General features: G+C 53.7%; 1 protein-coding gene across 3 annotated transcripts in view; it reads left to right on the top strand.

The window, feature by feature from the left end:
- Nucleotides 1-14,733, top strand: part of naprt (nicotinate phosphoribosyltransferase) — a 78,425-nt gene that overhangs the window by 3,468 nt on the left and 60,224 nt on the right. For all 3 annotated transcript variants that reach the window (XM_087986860.1, XM_087986858.1, XM_087986859.1), the window contains exon 2: nucleotides 5,911-6,038. In XM_087986860.1, the coding sequence (XP_087842986.1) occupies nucleotides 5,911-6,038 (128 nt within the window). The remainder of the gene's footprint in view (nucleotides 1-5,910; nucleotides 6,039-14,733) is intronic.

Below are 14,733 nucleotides of genomic sequence, written 5' to 3'. Positions count from 1 at the left end.
CACAAGGACTCTGCCCCCACATATCTCTGCGGCAAGGAATTCCACAATCTCACATCCCTTTGGTGAAGAAGTTCCTCCTCAACTCAGTCCGATATCTGCTCCCCCTCATTCTGAGGCTGTGCCCGCACCCCCCCCCCCCCCAGTTCTAGTTTCACTCTCCAGTGGAAACAATCTCCCTGCTTCCATCTTATCTATTTCCCCTCACAATTTTATATGTTTTATAAGATCCCCCTCATTCTTCTAAATTCTAATGAATATAATTCCAGTCTAGATTAGATTCCCTATAGTATGGAAATAAGCCATTTAGTCCAACAATTTCCCACCCAGACCCATTTCCCCCTGACTAATGCACCTAACACTATGGGTAATTTAGCATGGCAAATTCACCTGACCTGTACATCTTTGGATTGTGGGAGGAAACTGGAGCACCTGAAGGAAACCCACACAGACACAGGGAGAATGTACAATCTCCACACAGTCACCTGAGGCTGGAATCGAACCCAGGTCCCTGGCGCTGTGAGGCAACAGTGCTAACCACTGAGCCACCGTGCCGCCCTACCCACGACCTTGGTGTTATCAACACCACTCTGTCTACTCAGTCTTTCCCCCTAAATCAACTCTCTCAATTCTGGAACCAACCTAGTGAACCTCCAATCCACCCCCTCCAGTGCCAGGACATCCTTTCTCAAGTAAAGACTCCAAAACTGTTTGCAATATGCATCAGTGGGGATTAGGGGCAAATATCGCTCCTGGTTGAGGTCATACCTGACACATAGGGAGATGGTCATGGCTATTGGAGGTCAGTCATCTCAGCTCCAGGGTATCTCTGCAGGAGTTCCTCAGGATAGTGTCCTAGGCCCAACCATCTGCAACTGCTTCCTCCATGGCCTTCTGAACCCCAGTGAGTCGAGTCCCAATCTGTTCAGCTTTTGCTCATAAGACACTCCCTCCCTCCACACCAGGAATCCTCCTTGTGAACTTTCCCTGAACTGCCTCGAATGAAATGGTTCCTTTTCCTGGAATAAGGGACTAAAGCTGCTCCCAGTGCTCCCGATGTGGTCTCACCAGCACCTTGTGCAGTTGCAGTAAGGCTTCCTTACTCGAATATTCCAAATCCCTTGAAATAAGGGCCAACATTCCATGACCCTTCCTGATTACCTGCTGTCCCTGGGGGCTAGCTTGGTCTTTCTGCACAAGCTCCTCCCAAGTCCTGATGCATTGAAGCTTTCTGTAGTTGTTCTCAGTTTGAACAATGCTCTTTTCTTTAGTTCTTTCCATTTTCCCATACTGTACTCCATTGGCCACTCAGCCTGTCACTATCCCTCAGGAAACTGTGCCCCTCCACCTGTTTGTGTAGCCTGCAAACAGTCCACTTGCTTTCTCCCTCCAGGTCATGAATAACGTATATAGCGGTGGTCCCAGCACTGATCCCTGTGGAACCCACTGCTCACAGGCCGCCAACCTGAAAAAGAAGTCCTTATCCACACTCGCTGTTCCCTGCCCATAAGCCAATTCTTTATCCACACCAATATACTACCTCCAACATGAGGGGCTCTTATAGAACACACAGAACAGTACAGCGTGTGATCTTTGCCAACCACAAACCCATTTTAGACTAATCCCATCTGCCCGCACATGGTCCTTATCCCTCTATTCCCTGCCTGTTCAAGTGTATGTCACAATGTCTCTTAGACGTTCCTATTGTATCTGTTTTGATCACCTCCCCTGGCAGCGTGTTCTAAGAGCACAGCAGTTCAGGCAGCATCCAAGGAATCTGGTTTCCAGCATCTGCAGTCATTGTTTTTACCAATGTGTTCTAAGTGCCTATTGCCCTCTGGTTACGAAATTGCCTCACGCATTTCCTTCATACTTTCCTGGTCTCACCTTAAACCTCTGCCCTGTAGTTTTTGACATTTCACCCTGGGGCAAAAACTCTGACTATCCACCTTATCCATGCCCCTCATAATTTTGTCATGATTTGGAGATGCCAGTGTTGGACTGGGGTGTACAAAGTTAAAAATCACACAACACCAGGTTATAGTCCAACAGGTTTAATTGGAAGCACACTAGCTCCTTCATCAGGTGGTAGTGGAGAGCTCATAATTTTGTCGACACCTGTCAGGTCACCCCTCAGCCTCTGATGCTCTAGTGAAAAAAGTCCAGTATTTTATGACGTAACCTTTTACAGATTGAGGGAGGGGTAGATAGGGACCCCTCATCCTCAGACACAAGGATTGATTATACCCCCCTCAAAGAGGAGAGGTGTAAACTGGAATGCATCGGTTTAGGGTGAGAGGGGAAAGATTTAAAAGAGACCCAAGGAATAATATTTTCACACAGAGGGTGGCGCGTGTATGGAATGAGCAGCCAGAGGTAGTGGTAGAGGCTGGTACAATTATAGTATTTAAAAGGCATCTGGTTGAGTACGTGAATAGGAAGGGTTTAGAGGGATATGGGCCAAACGCTGGCAAATGGGACTAGATTGATTTAGAATATCTGGGTCGGCATGGAGGAGTTGGGCCAAAGGGTCTGTTTCCATGTTGTATGATTCTATCACTTTAGCTCCTGTAAACAACATCATGTCAAGCAGTGCAGAACACTGTTACTGTTGGAGTTCTGGTAATGCATGGGGTAGTGTCCCTATCTCTGACAATGATGTTCTGGATTCAGGAGCCACCGCAGTGGTGCTAACCTCACTGCACTTGGAAAATTACAGGCCGATGAGCCTGACCTCAATTGGGGGTAAGATTCTGGAATCCATTGTGAAGGATGAGATTTCTGAAAACTTGGAAGTGCATAGTGAAATAGGGCAAAGTCAGCATAGTTTCATCAAGGGGAGGTCATGCCTGACAAATCTGTTAGAATTCTTTGAGGTGGTAATGAGCAGGTTAGACCTAGGAGGCCAATGCATGTTATCGATCTGGACTTCAAGAAGGCCTTTGACAAGATGCCACACAGGAGGCTGCTGAGTAAGGTAAGGGCCCATGGTGTTAGAGGCAAGGTCCTCGCATGGATAGAAGCTTGGCTGTCTGGCAGGAAGCAGAGAGTGGGGATAAAAGGGCCCTTCTCAGGATGGCAGCTGGTGACAAGTGGTGTTCCACAAGGGTCAGTGTTGGGACCACAACTTTTCACTTTCCCCATTAATGATCCGGGAGAAGGAACGGAGGACATTCTGGTGAAGTTTGCAGACAATACAAAGATAGGTGGAGGGACAGATAGTATTGAGGAGGTGAGGAGGCTACAGAATGCATGGTGGCTCAGTGGTTAGCATTGCTGTCTCACAGCATCAGGATCCCAGGTTTGATTCCAGCCTCGGGCGACTGTCAGTGTGGAGTTTGCACATCCCCCCTGTGTCTGCATGGGTTTCCTCCGGGTGCTCTGGTTTCCTCCCACAGTCCAAAGTTGTGCAGGTTGAGTGACTTGGCCATGCTAAATTGCCACATAGTGGTAGGTACAGTAGTCAGTGGGAAATGGGTCTGGGTGGGTTACTCTTCGGAGGGTCGGTGTGAACTTTTTGGGCCGAAGGGCCTGTTTCCACACTGTAGGGAATCTAATCTAAAAGACAGGTTAGGAGAGTGGGAAAAGGAGTGACAAATGGAATACAATGCGGGAGACTGTGAGGTTGTGCACTTTGGTAGGAAGAAGAGGTATGGACTATTTTCTAAAATGGGGAGAAAGTTCAGAAGTCTGAAGCGCAAAGAGACTTGGGAATTCTAGTCCAGGATTCTCCCAAATAAACTTGCAGGTTGAATTATTAGTTAGGAAGGCAAATGCAATGATGACATTTATTTTGCGAGGATTTGAATATAAAAACAGGATGTACTTCTGACCCTCTGGAAGGCTCTGGTCAGACCACATTTGGAGAATTGTGTGCAGTTTTGGGTCTCATATTTCAGGAAGGATGTATTCACCCTGGAGCATGTTCAGAGGAAGTTCACAAGAATGGTCCCAGGAATGAAAAGTTTAACATATGAGGAACGTTTAAGGACTCTGGGTGTATACTCAGTGGAGTTTAGAAGGATGAGGGCAGATCTAATTGAAATATACAGAATGGCCTGGACAGAGTGGATGTTGGGAAGATGTTTCCAATAGCAGAAGGACCCGAGGGCACAGCCTTAGCGTAAAGGGAAGACCCTTTAGAACGGAGAGAAGGAGAAACTTCTTCAGCCGGAGAGTGGGCAATCTGTGGGATTCATTACCACAGGAGGCTGTGGGGGCCGGGTCATTGAGGATATTTAACACTGAGATAGATAGGTTCTTGATTGTTAAGGGGATCAAAGGTTACAGGGAGAAAGCGGGAGAATGGGGTTGAGAAACTTATAGCCATGATTGAATGATGGAACAGACTTGTTGGGCTGAATGGCCTAATTTCTGCTTTCATGTCTAACTGTCTTTTGGGTGTGTCAGCCAGGAATCTATCCTACTGATTGTTGGGGGGGATGGGATGGGATGGGGTGCGTGTATTACTCACCACGCCACCCACTCACACTCCTTATTATCACTTTATATCCTTATTTGCTTCTCCCCTCATCCCTTTTGGAAAATCACCACAATCAGTTAAAACAAATGGCTGCTTGCATGTAACTTTGAGTTTGTTCTTGTGCTAACTCAGCAGGTTGACCTGGTCAGCTGCTACAGCCACATGGTTTAGGAAAGGCCCAGGACCCAGGGCTTCTACAGGCCCAATGGCTCCCAATGGTGGAAGCAGAAATGAACCCAGTGTCTCCCCCCTCCAACTGCACTCACTTTATCGCAGTCCACCCGAGAAACAGCATCATGTTTGCCGTCTCTGATGGCCTGTATTTACCTAGCGCCTTTAGTGTGGTAACACCTCCCGCAGGGTTTCCAAGAGTACAATTGTACAAGGTTTGACACCAAAAGGTCACAGTGATACAAAGCTGGCTGGGGGAAGGGTGTGGGATGTGGAAGGGGGTAGAAGAGAGGTTAATCCATCTTGCGGGGGATTGTGAATGAGGAGGCACTGGATAAGATGAAATGGCACACCCCCAAATCCACACAAGATGGAGGTGACAAAGACCCTCTATTCAAGGTGCATACCTCTTTGATATTCTCCTCTCGAGAATAGTCAAGGCGAGGTCCCTAATAAGTTCAGCAGTGAGTTCAACAGGGTTTCAATCAATGAGAAGGGTAGTCAGAGGTTACGGAAGTACAATCAGAAAATTGGAGCGAAGGCCACACGTGGGTCAACCTCAATCTTATTGAACATTGGGACAGATTCAATAGGTCCGAATGGTTTATTCCTCCTCCGAGATATTTCTAATGATGTGATGAAATGACCGGAAGGGAAGTCTTGCAGAAGGAGCAAGAGGGAGAGAGGCTGGGGGGTTCAGAGGTGGAGTTTCAGAGGTTGGTCCGCTGAAGGCATGGCCATTAACGGTGGAATAGGACAGATCAGGCCTGAGGCTTCCTCCTCATTGGAATGTGACAAGGAACTTGAGTGAGCTCCTCACGCACTGCTCCCGCTCGGAACACAAACTTCAGGATGTCTGTGATTTCAATTCTTCACTCAGATCACCGTCAGACATTAGTGCTTCCAGCCTCTGGTACCACTCACAGGAAATTCAAAAGAAATAATTCCAGGATAACGTCTCACAGTGACATCTGTTCAGACGCAGGGAATCATTCCCTGGACATCGTTCTCAAGTAATGTCCAGGCCTTTTGTTCAATTATCCTTGAGGCGAGAGCTCTTCCTTAGCTTGTCCATGGCAACACCTCAGCCAATCACTTTCACTTTCCAACCAATCAGCTCACTTTCCTCCTGTGGCACAAAAGCTTCTGATTGTTTGAAATGTGGCACTCTTGCAGGGGGTCCTGATGAGCGCAAGAAGGAAAGATTCAGCAACATGTTTCACACCTCAGTAAGGGTGTATTTCTGCTTTTTGTCACAGACATCGATTTTCTGCAGACTGTGCTGCCACCGACAACAGACCCTGCTTTTTACGATTACCTGCGGAATATTGACACCTCAACAGTTACACTGCGGGCTGTTCCAGAGGGATCAGTTGTCTTTCCAAAGGTAAAGCAGTGGGTGTGTATGTGAGTGTGAGGAGGTGCAGATGGGAATGTGTATGGAACATGCTCACCTTTGGATCAGTGGTTGTGTGGTTCAGAGCTAATTCTGAGGCAGAGGGTCAGTCCAGAGGGAGCGCCACACTGTCAGAGGGTCAATGCTGAGGGAATGCAGCACTGGTGGAGGGTCAATGCTGGGGGACTGCCGCACTCACGGAGGATCAATGCTGAGGGAGTGCCGTACTGTCTGAGGGTCAGTACTGAGGGAGTGCCATGCTGTCAGAGCATCAGTGCTGAGGGAGTGTCGCATTGTCAGACGGACAATGCTGAGGGAGTGCCACACTGTCGTATGGTCAGTACTGAGGGAGTGCCACAGTCGGAGAGTCAATGCTGCAGGAGTGCTGCACTGTCAGAGGATCAGTGCTGAGGGAGAATCACACTGTCAGAGGGTCAGTGCTAAGGAAGTGCCACACTGTTGGTGGGTCAGTACTGAGGGACTGCCGCACTGTCGGAGGGTCAGTACTGAGGGAGTGCCGCACTGTTGGAGGGTCAGTGCTAAGGGTGTACCACATTGTCAGAGGGTCAGTACTGAGGGAGTGCCGCACTGTCGGAGAGTTAGTGCTAAGGGTGTGTTGCACTGTGGGAGGGTCAGAATAGAGGGAGTGCGGCTCTTTTTGGGGGTCAGTACTGAGGGAGTGCTGCACTTTAGGAGGGTCAGTGCTGAGGAAGTGTCACACTGTCAGTGGGTCAGTATAGAGTGAGTGCCGCTCTATTTGGAGGTCAGTGCTGAGGTAGTGCTACACTGTCGGAGGGTCAGTGCTAAGGGTGTGCCACACTGTCAGAGGATCAGTACTGAGGGAGTGTCGCACTGTCAAAGGGTCAGTGCTGAGGGAGTGCCACACTGTCGTTGGGTCAGTACTGAGGGAGTGCCACATTGTCAGAAGGTCAGTACTGAGGGAGTGCCGCACTATCGGAGGGTCAGTGCTGTGAGAGTGCCGCACTATCGGAGGGTCAGTGCTGAGGGAGTGCCGCACTGTCAGAGGGTCAGTGGTGAGGGAGTGCCGCACTATCGGAGGTTCAGTACTGAGGGAATGCTGCACTGTTAGAGGGTCAGTGCCGAGGCAGTGCCACACTGTTTGGGGGTCAGTGCTGAGGGAGTGCCACGCTGTCAGTGGGTGAGTGCTGAGGGAGTGCTGCACTGTTGGAGGGTCAGTGCTGAGGGAGTGCCACACTGTCAGACGCTCAGTGCTGAGGGAGTGCCACACTGTCAGCGGGTCAGTACTGAGGGAGTGCTGCACTGTCAGAGGGTCAGTATAGAGGGAGAGTGGCTCTTTTCGGGGATCAGTACTGAGCGAGTGCTGCACCTCAGGAGGGTCACTGCTGAGGAAGTGCCACACTGTCGGTGGGTCAGTATAGAGGGAGTGCCGCACTGTTGGAGGGTCAGTGCTAATGGTGTGACACATTGTCAGAGGGTCAGTACTGAGGGAGTGCCGCACTGTCAATGTGTCAGTGCTGAGGGAGTGCCACACTGTCGGTAGGTCAGTACTGAGGTAGTGCTGCACTGTCAGAGGGTCAGTACTGAGGGAGTGCCACACTGTCGGTAGGTCAGTACTGAGGGATGCCGAACTGTCAAAGGGTCAGTGCTGAGGGAGTGCCACACTGTCGGAGGGTCAGTATAGAGGGAGTGACGCTCCGTTTGGGTGTCAGTGCTGAGGGAGTGCCGCACTGTCGGAGGGGCAATATCGAGGGACTGCCACACTGTTGGAGGGTCAGTGCTGAGGGTGTTCCGCACTGATGGAGGGTTAGCGCTGAGGGAGTGCCACACTGTTGGAGGGTGACTGCTGAGGGAGTGCCACACATTTGGAGGGTCAGTACTGAGGGAGTGCCACACTGTCGGAGGGTGACTGCTGAGGGAGTGCCACACATTTGGAGGGTCAGTACTGAGGGAGTGCTGGACTGTCAGAGGGTCGGTGCAGACGGAGTGCCACACGGTCAGAGGGTCAGTGCTGAGTGTGTGCCGCACTATCGGAGGGGCTGTGCTGTGAGAGTGCTGCACTATCGGAGGGTCAGTACTGAGGGAATGCTGCACTGCTGGAGGGTCAGTCCCGAGGCAGTGACGCACTGTTGGAGGGTCAGTACTGAGGTAATGCCGCACTGGTGGAGAGTCAGTGCAGAGAGAGTGCTGCACTGTTGGACAGTCGGTGCTAAGGGAGTGCCGCACTATCGGAGGGTCAGTGCTAAGGGAGTGCCGCACTATCGGAGGGTCAGTGCTGAGGAAATGCTGCACTGTTGGAGAGTCAGTGCCGAGGCAGTGACACACTGTGGCAGGGTCAGTGCTAAGGGAGTGCCGCACTATCGGAGGGTCAGTACTGAGGGAATGCTGCACTGTTGGAGGGTCAGTGCTGAGGGAGTGCCACACAGTCGGAGGGTCAGTATAGAGGGAGTGCTGCTCTGTTTGGGGGTCAGTGCTGAGAACGTGCCGCACTGTAGGTGGGTCAGTACTGAGGGAGTGCCGCACTGTCGGAGGCTCAGTGCTGAGGGAGTGCAGCACTGTCGGTGGGTCACTGCTAAGGGTGTGCCACATTGTCAGAGGGTCAGTACTGAGGGAGTGCCGCACTGTCAAAGGGTCAGTGCTGAGGGAGTGCCACACTGTTGGAGGGTTAGTGCTAAGGGTGTGCCACATTGTCAGAGAGTCAGTACTGAGGGATGCCGAACTGTCAAGGGTCAGTACTGAGGGAGTGCCACACTGTCGGAGGGTCAGTACTGAGTTAATGCCGCACTGGTGGAGAGTCAGTGCAGAGAGAGTGCTGCACTGTCGGACAGTCAGTGCTAAGGGAGTGCCGCACTATCGGAGGGTTAGTGCTGAGGAAATGCTGCACTGTTGGAGAGTCAGTGGCGAAGCAGTGATGCACTGTGGCAGGGTCAGTGCTAAGGGAGTGCCGCACTATCGGAGGGTCAGTACTGAGGGAATGATGCACTGTTGGAGGGTCAGTGCTGAGGGAGTGCCACACAGTCGAAGGGTCAGTATAGAGGGAGTGCTGCTCTGTTTGGGGGTCAGTGCTGAGAACGTGCCGCACTGTAGGTGGGTCAGTACTAAGGGAGTGCCGCACATTCGGAGGCTCAGTGCTGAGGGAGTGCAGCACTGTCGGATGGTCAGTGCTAAGGGTGTGCCACATTGTCAGAGGGTCAGTACTGAGGGAGTGCCGCACTGTCAATGGGTCAGTGCTGAGGGAGTGCTACACTGTCGGTAGGTCAGTAGAGGGAGCACCGCACTGTTGGAGGGTTAGTGCTAAGGGTGTGCCACTTTGTCAGAGAGTCAGTACTGAGGGATGCCGAACTGTCAAAGGGTCAGTGCTGAGGGAGTGCCACACTATCGGACGGTCAGTACTGAGGGAGTGCTGCACATTCGGAGGGTCAGTACTGAGGGAGTGCTGCACTGTCGGAGGGTCAGTATAGAAGGAGTGCCACACTGTTGGAGGGTCAGTGCTGAGGGTGTTCCGCACTGATGGAGGGTTAGCGCTGAGGGAGTGCCACACTGTCAATGGGTGAGTGCTGAGGGAGTGCTGCACTGTCACAGGGTCAATACTGAGGGAGTGCCGCACTTTCAGAGGGTGAGTGCTGAGGGAGTGCCGCACTGTTGGAGCGTCAGTGTTAAGGGTGTGCCACATTGTCAGTGGATCAGTACTGAGGGAGTGCCACACTGTTGGAGGGTCAGTGCTGAGGGTGTTCCGCACTGATGGAGGGTTAGCGCTGAGGGAGTGCCACACTGTCAATGGGTGAGTGCTGAGGGAGTGCTGCACTGTCACGGGGTCAATACTGAGGGAGTGCCGCACTTTCAGAGGGTGAGTGCTGAGGGAGTGCCGCACTGTTGGAGCGTCAGTGTTAAGGGTGTGCCACATTGTCAGTGGATCAGTACTGAGGGAGTGCCACACTGTTGGAGGGTCAGTGCTGAGGGAGTGCTACACTGTCAGTGGGTGAGTGCTGAGGGAGTGCCGCACTATTGGAGGGTCAGTGCTGAGGGAGTGCCACACTGTCGTATGGTCAGGGCTGAGGGAGTGCCACACTCTCGGTGGATCAGTACTGAGGGAGTGCCACACTGTTGGAGAGTCAGTGCTGAGAAAGTGCCGCACTGTAGGTGGGTCAGTACTAAGGGAGTGCCACACTGTCGTATGGTCAGTGCTGAGAGAGTGCCACACTGTCAGAGGGCCAGTACTGAGGGAGTGACGCACTGTTGGAGGGTCAGTGCTAAGGGTGTGCCACATTGTCAGAGGGTCAGTACTGAGGGAGTGCGCACTGTCAAAGAGTCAGTGCTGAGGGACTGCCACACTGTCGGTGGATCAGTACTGAGGGAGTGCCGCACTTTCAGAGTGTCAGTGCTGAGGGAGTGCCACACTGTAGGTGGGTCAGTACTGAAGGAGTGCCGCTGTGTTTTGGAGTTGGTACTGAGGGAGTGCCGCACCTTTGGAGGGTCAGTGCTGATGGAGTGCCACTCTGTCGGAGGGTCAGTATAGAGTGAGTGGCGCTCCGTTTGGGGGTCAGTGCTGAGAGAGTGCCGCACTGTCGGAGGGTCAATATCGAGGGAGTGCCACACTGTCGCAGGGTCAGTGCTGAGGGAGTGAGTTCTGTGAGAGTGCCGCACTGGTGAAGAGTCAGTGCAGAGAGAGTGCTGCACCGTTCGGAGGGTCAGTACTGAAGGAGTGCTGCACTGTCAGTGGGTGAGTGCTGAGGAAGTGCCACACTGTTGGAGGGTCAGTGCTGAGGGAGTGCCGCACTGTCAGTGGGTGAGTGCTGAGGGAGTGCCACACTGTTGGAGGGTCAGTGCTGAGGGAATGCCGCACTGTCGTGAGGTCAGTGCAGATGTTGTGCCACACTGTCGGAGGGTCAGTGCTGAGGGAGTGCCGCATTATCGGAGGGTCAGTGCTGAGGGAGTGCCGCACTATCAGAGGGACAGCGCTGAGGGAGTGCCGCACTATCGGAGGGTCAGTACGGAGGGAATGCTGCACTGTTGGAGGGTCAGTGCCGAGGCAGTGACACACTGTTGCAGGGCCAGTGCTGAGGGTGTTCCGCACGGTTGGAGGGTTAGCGCTGAGGGAGTGCCACACTGTCAGTGGGTGAGTGCTGAGGGAGTGCTGCACTGTTGGAGGGTCAGTACTGAGGGAGTGCCACACTGTCGTATGGTCAGTACTAAAGATGTGCCACATTTGTCAGCGGGTCAGTACTGAGGGAGTGCCGCTCTGTTTTGGGGTCGGTACTGAGGGAGTGCCACACTGTCGTATGGTCAGTGCTGAGGGTGTGCCACACTATCTGAGGGACAGTGCTGAGGGAGTGCCGCACTATCGGAGGGTCAGTACTGAGGGAGTGCCGCACTATCAGAGGGACAGTGCTGAGGGAGTGCCGCACTATCGGAGGGTCAGTACTGAGGGAATGCTGCACTGTCGGTGGATCAGTGCTGAGGAAGTGCCACACTGTCAGTGGGTCAGTACTGAGGGAGTGCTGCTCTGTTTTGGGGTCGGTACTGAGGGAGTGCCGCACCTTTGGAGGGTCAGCGCTGAGGGAGTGCCACACTGTCGGAGGGTCAGTATAGAGTGAGTGGCGCTCTGTTTGGGGGTCAGTGCTGAGAGAGTGCTGCACTGTCGGAGGGTCAATATCGAGGGAGTGCCACACTGTCTCAGGGTCAGTGCTGAGGGATTGCCGCACTTTTAGAGGGTGAGTGCTGAGGGAGTGCCGCAGTGTTGGATGGTCAGTGCTGAGGGTGTTCCGCACTGATGGAGGGTTAGCGCTGAAGGATGCCACAATGTCAATGGGTGAGTGCGGAAGGGGTGCTGCACTGTTGGAGGGTCAGTGCTGAGGGAGTGCAGCACTTTCAGAGGGTCAGTGCTGAGGGAATGCCGCATTGTCGGAGCGTCAGTGTTAAGGGAGTGCCACATTGTCAGAGGGTCAGTACTGAGGGAGTCAGTGCTGTGAGAGTGCCGCACAACGGAGGGTCAGTGCTGACGGAGTGCCGCACTATCGGAGGGTCAGTACTGAAGGAGTGCTGCACTGTCAGTGGGTGAGTGCTGAGGGAGTGCCGCACTGTCAGAGTGTCAGTGCTGAGGGAGTGCCGCACTGTAGGTGGGTCAGTACTGAGGGAGTGCCGCACTGTAGGTGGGTCAGTACTGAGGGAGTGCCGCTCTGTCGGAGGGTCAGGATAGAGGAGTGCGGCTTTTTTGGGGGGTCAGTATTAAGGGAGTGCTGCACTTTTTGAGGGTCAGTGCTGCGGAAGTACCACACTGTCGGTGGGTCAGTATAGAGGGAGTGCCGCTCTGTTTGGAGGTCAGTGCTGAGGGAGTGCTGCACTGTCGGAAGGTCAGTGCTAAGGGTGTGCCTCATTGTCAGAGGGTCAGTACTGAGGGAGTGCCGCACTGTCAAAGGGTCAGTGCTGAGGGAGTGCCACACTGTCGGTGGATCAGTACTGAGGGAGTGCTGCACTTTCAGAGTATCAGTGCTGAGTGAGTGCCGTACTGTAGGTGGGTCAGTACCGAGGGAGTGCCGCTCTGTTTTGGGGTCGGTACTGAGGGAGTGCCACACTGTCGGAGGGTCAGTGCTGTGAGAATGCTGCATTATCGGAGGGTCAGTGCTGAGGGAGTGCCGCACTATCAGAGTGACAGTGCTGAGGCAATGCCGCACTATCGGAGGGTCAGTACCGAGGGATTGCTGGACTGTTGGAGGGTCAGTGCCGAGGCAGTGACACACTGTTGCAGGGTCAGTGCTGATGGTGTTCCGCACTGTTGGAGGGTTAGCGCTGAGGGAGTGCCACTCTGTTGGAGGGTTAGCGCTGAGGGAGTGCCACACTGTCAGTGGGTGAGTGCTGAGGGAGTGCCGCACTGTTGGAGGGTCAGTGCTGAGGGAGTGCCACACTGTCGGAGGGTCAGTGCTAAAGGTGTGCCACATTGTCAGCGGGTAAGTACTGCAGGAGTGCCGCACTATTGGAGGGTCAGTGCTAAGGGTGTGCAGCACTGTCGGAGGGTCAGTATAGAGGGAGTGCGGCTCTTTTTGTGGATCAGTGCTGAGGAAGTGCCACACTGTCGGTGGATAAGTACTGAGGGAGTGCCGCACTGTCGGTGGATCAGTACTTAGGGAGTGCTGCACTGTTGGAGAGTCAGTGCCGAGGCAGTGACACACTGTTGCTGGGTCAGTACTGAGGGAGTGTCGCACTATCGGAGGGTCAGTACTGAAGGAGTGCTGCACTGTCAGTGGGTGAGTGCTGTGGGAGTGCCGCACTGTTGGAGCATCAGTGCTGAGGGAGTGCCACACTGTCAGCAGGTGTGTGCTGAGGGAGTGCCACACTGTTGGAGGGTCAGTGCTGAGGGAGTGCCATCCTGTCAGTGGGTGAGTGCTGAGGGAGTGCCGCACTGTTGGAGGGTCAGTGCTGAGAGTGTGCCACACTGTCGGAGGGTCAGTGCTGTGAGAGTGCCGCATTATCGGAGGGTCAGTGCTGAGGGAGTGCCGCACTATCAGAGGGTCAGCGCTGAGGGAGTGCCACACTGTCGGAGGGTCAGTATAGAGTGAGTGGCGCTCTGTTTGGGGGTCAGTGCTGAGAGAGTGCTGCACTGTCGGAGGGTCAATATCGAGGGAGTGCCACACTGTCTCAGGGTCAGTGCTGAGGGATTGCCGCACTTTTAGAGGGTGAGTGCTGAGGGAGTGCCGCAGTGTTGGATGGTCAGTGCTGAGGGTGTTCCGCACTGATGGAGGGTTAGCGCTGAAGGATGCCACAATGTCAATGGATGAGTGCGGAAGGGGTGCTGCACTGTTGGAGGGTCAGTGCTGAGGGAGTGCAGCACTTTCAGAGGGTCAGTGCTGAGGGAGTGCAGCACTTTCAGAGGGTCAGTGCTGAGGGAATGCCGCATTGTCGGAGCGTCAGTGTTAAGGGAGTGCCACATTGTCAGAGGGTCAGTACTGAGGGAGTCAGTGGTGTGAGAGTGCCGCACAATGGAGGGTCAGTGCTGAAGGAGTGCTGCACTGTCAGTGGGTGAGTGCTGAGGGAGTGCCGCACTGTCAGAGTGTCAGTGCTGAGGGAGTGCCGCACTGTCAGTGGGTGAGTGCTGAGGGAGTGCCGCACTGTCAGAGTGTCAGTACTGAGGGAGTGCCGCACTGTCGGAGGGTCAGGATAGAGGAGTGCGGCTTTTTTGGGGGGTCAGTATTAAGGGAGTGCTGCACTTTTGGAGGGTCAGTGCTGCGGAAGTACCACACTGTCGGTGGGTCAGTATGGAGGGAGTGCCGCTCTGTTTGGAGGTCAGTGCTGAGGGAGCGCTGCACTGTCGGAAGGTCAGTGCTAAGGGTGTGCCTCATTGTCAGAGGGTCAGTACTGAGGGAGTGCCGCACTATCAAAGGGTCAGTGCTGAGGGAGTGCCACACTGTCGGTGGATCAGTACTGAGGGAGTGCTGCACTTTCAGAGTATCAGTGCTGAGTGAGTGCCGTACTGTAGGTGGGTCAGTACCGAGAGATGCCGCTCTGTTTTGGGGTCGGTACTGAGGGAGTGCCACACTGTCGTATGGTCAGTGCTGAGGGTGTGCCACACTGTCGGAGGGTCAGTGCTGTGAGAATGCTGCATTATCGGAGGGTCAGTGCTGAGGGAGTGCCGCACTATCAGAGTGACAGTGCTGAGGCAATGCCGCACTATCGGAGGGTCAGTACCGAGGGATTGCTGGACTGTTGGAGGGTC

The sequence above is a fragment of the Chiloscyllium plagiosum genome, unplaced genomic scaffold (genome assembly GCF_037043375.1).
Source record: "Chiloscyllium plagiosum isolate Xiang-an unplaced genomic scaffold, Cpla_swu_hap1 HiC_scaffold_5, whole genome shotgun sequence".
NCBI lineage: Eukaryota > Metazoa > Chordata > Chondrichthyes > Orectolobiformes > Hemiscylliidae > Chiloscyllium > Chiloscyllium plagiosum.
The sequence above is the reverse complement of the archived record's forward strand: the minus strand, read 5'-3'. Positions and strand labels throughout refer to the sequence as shown.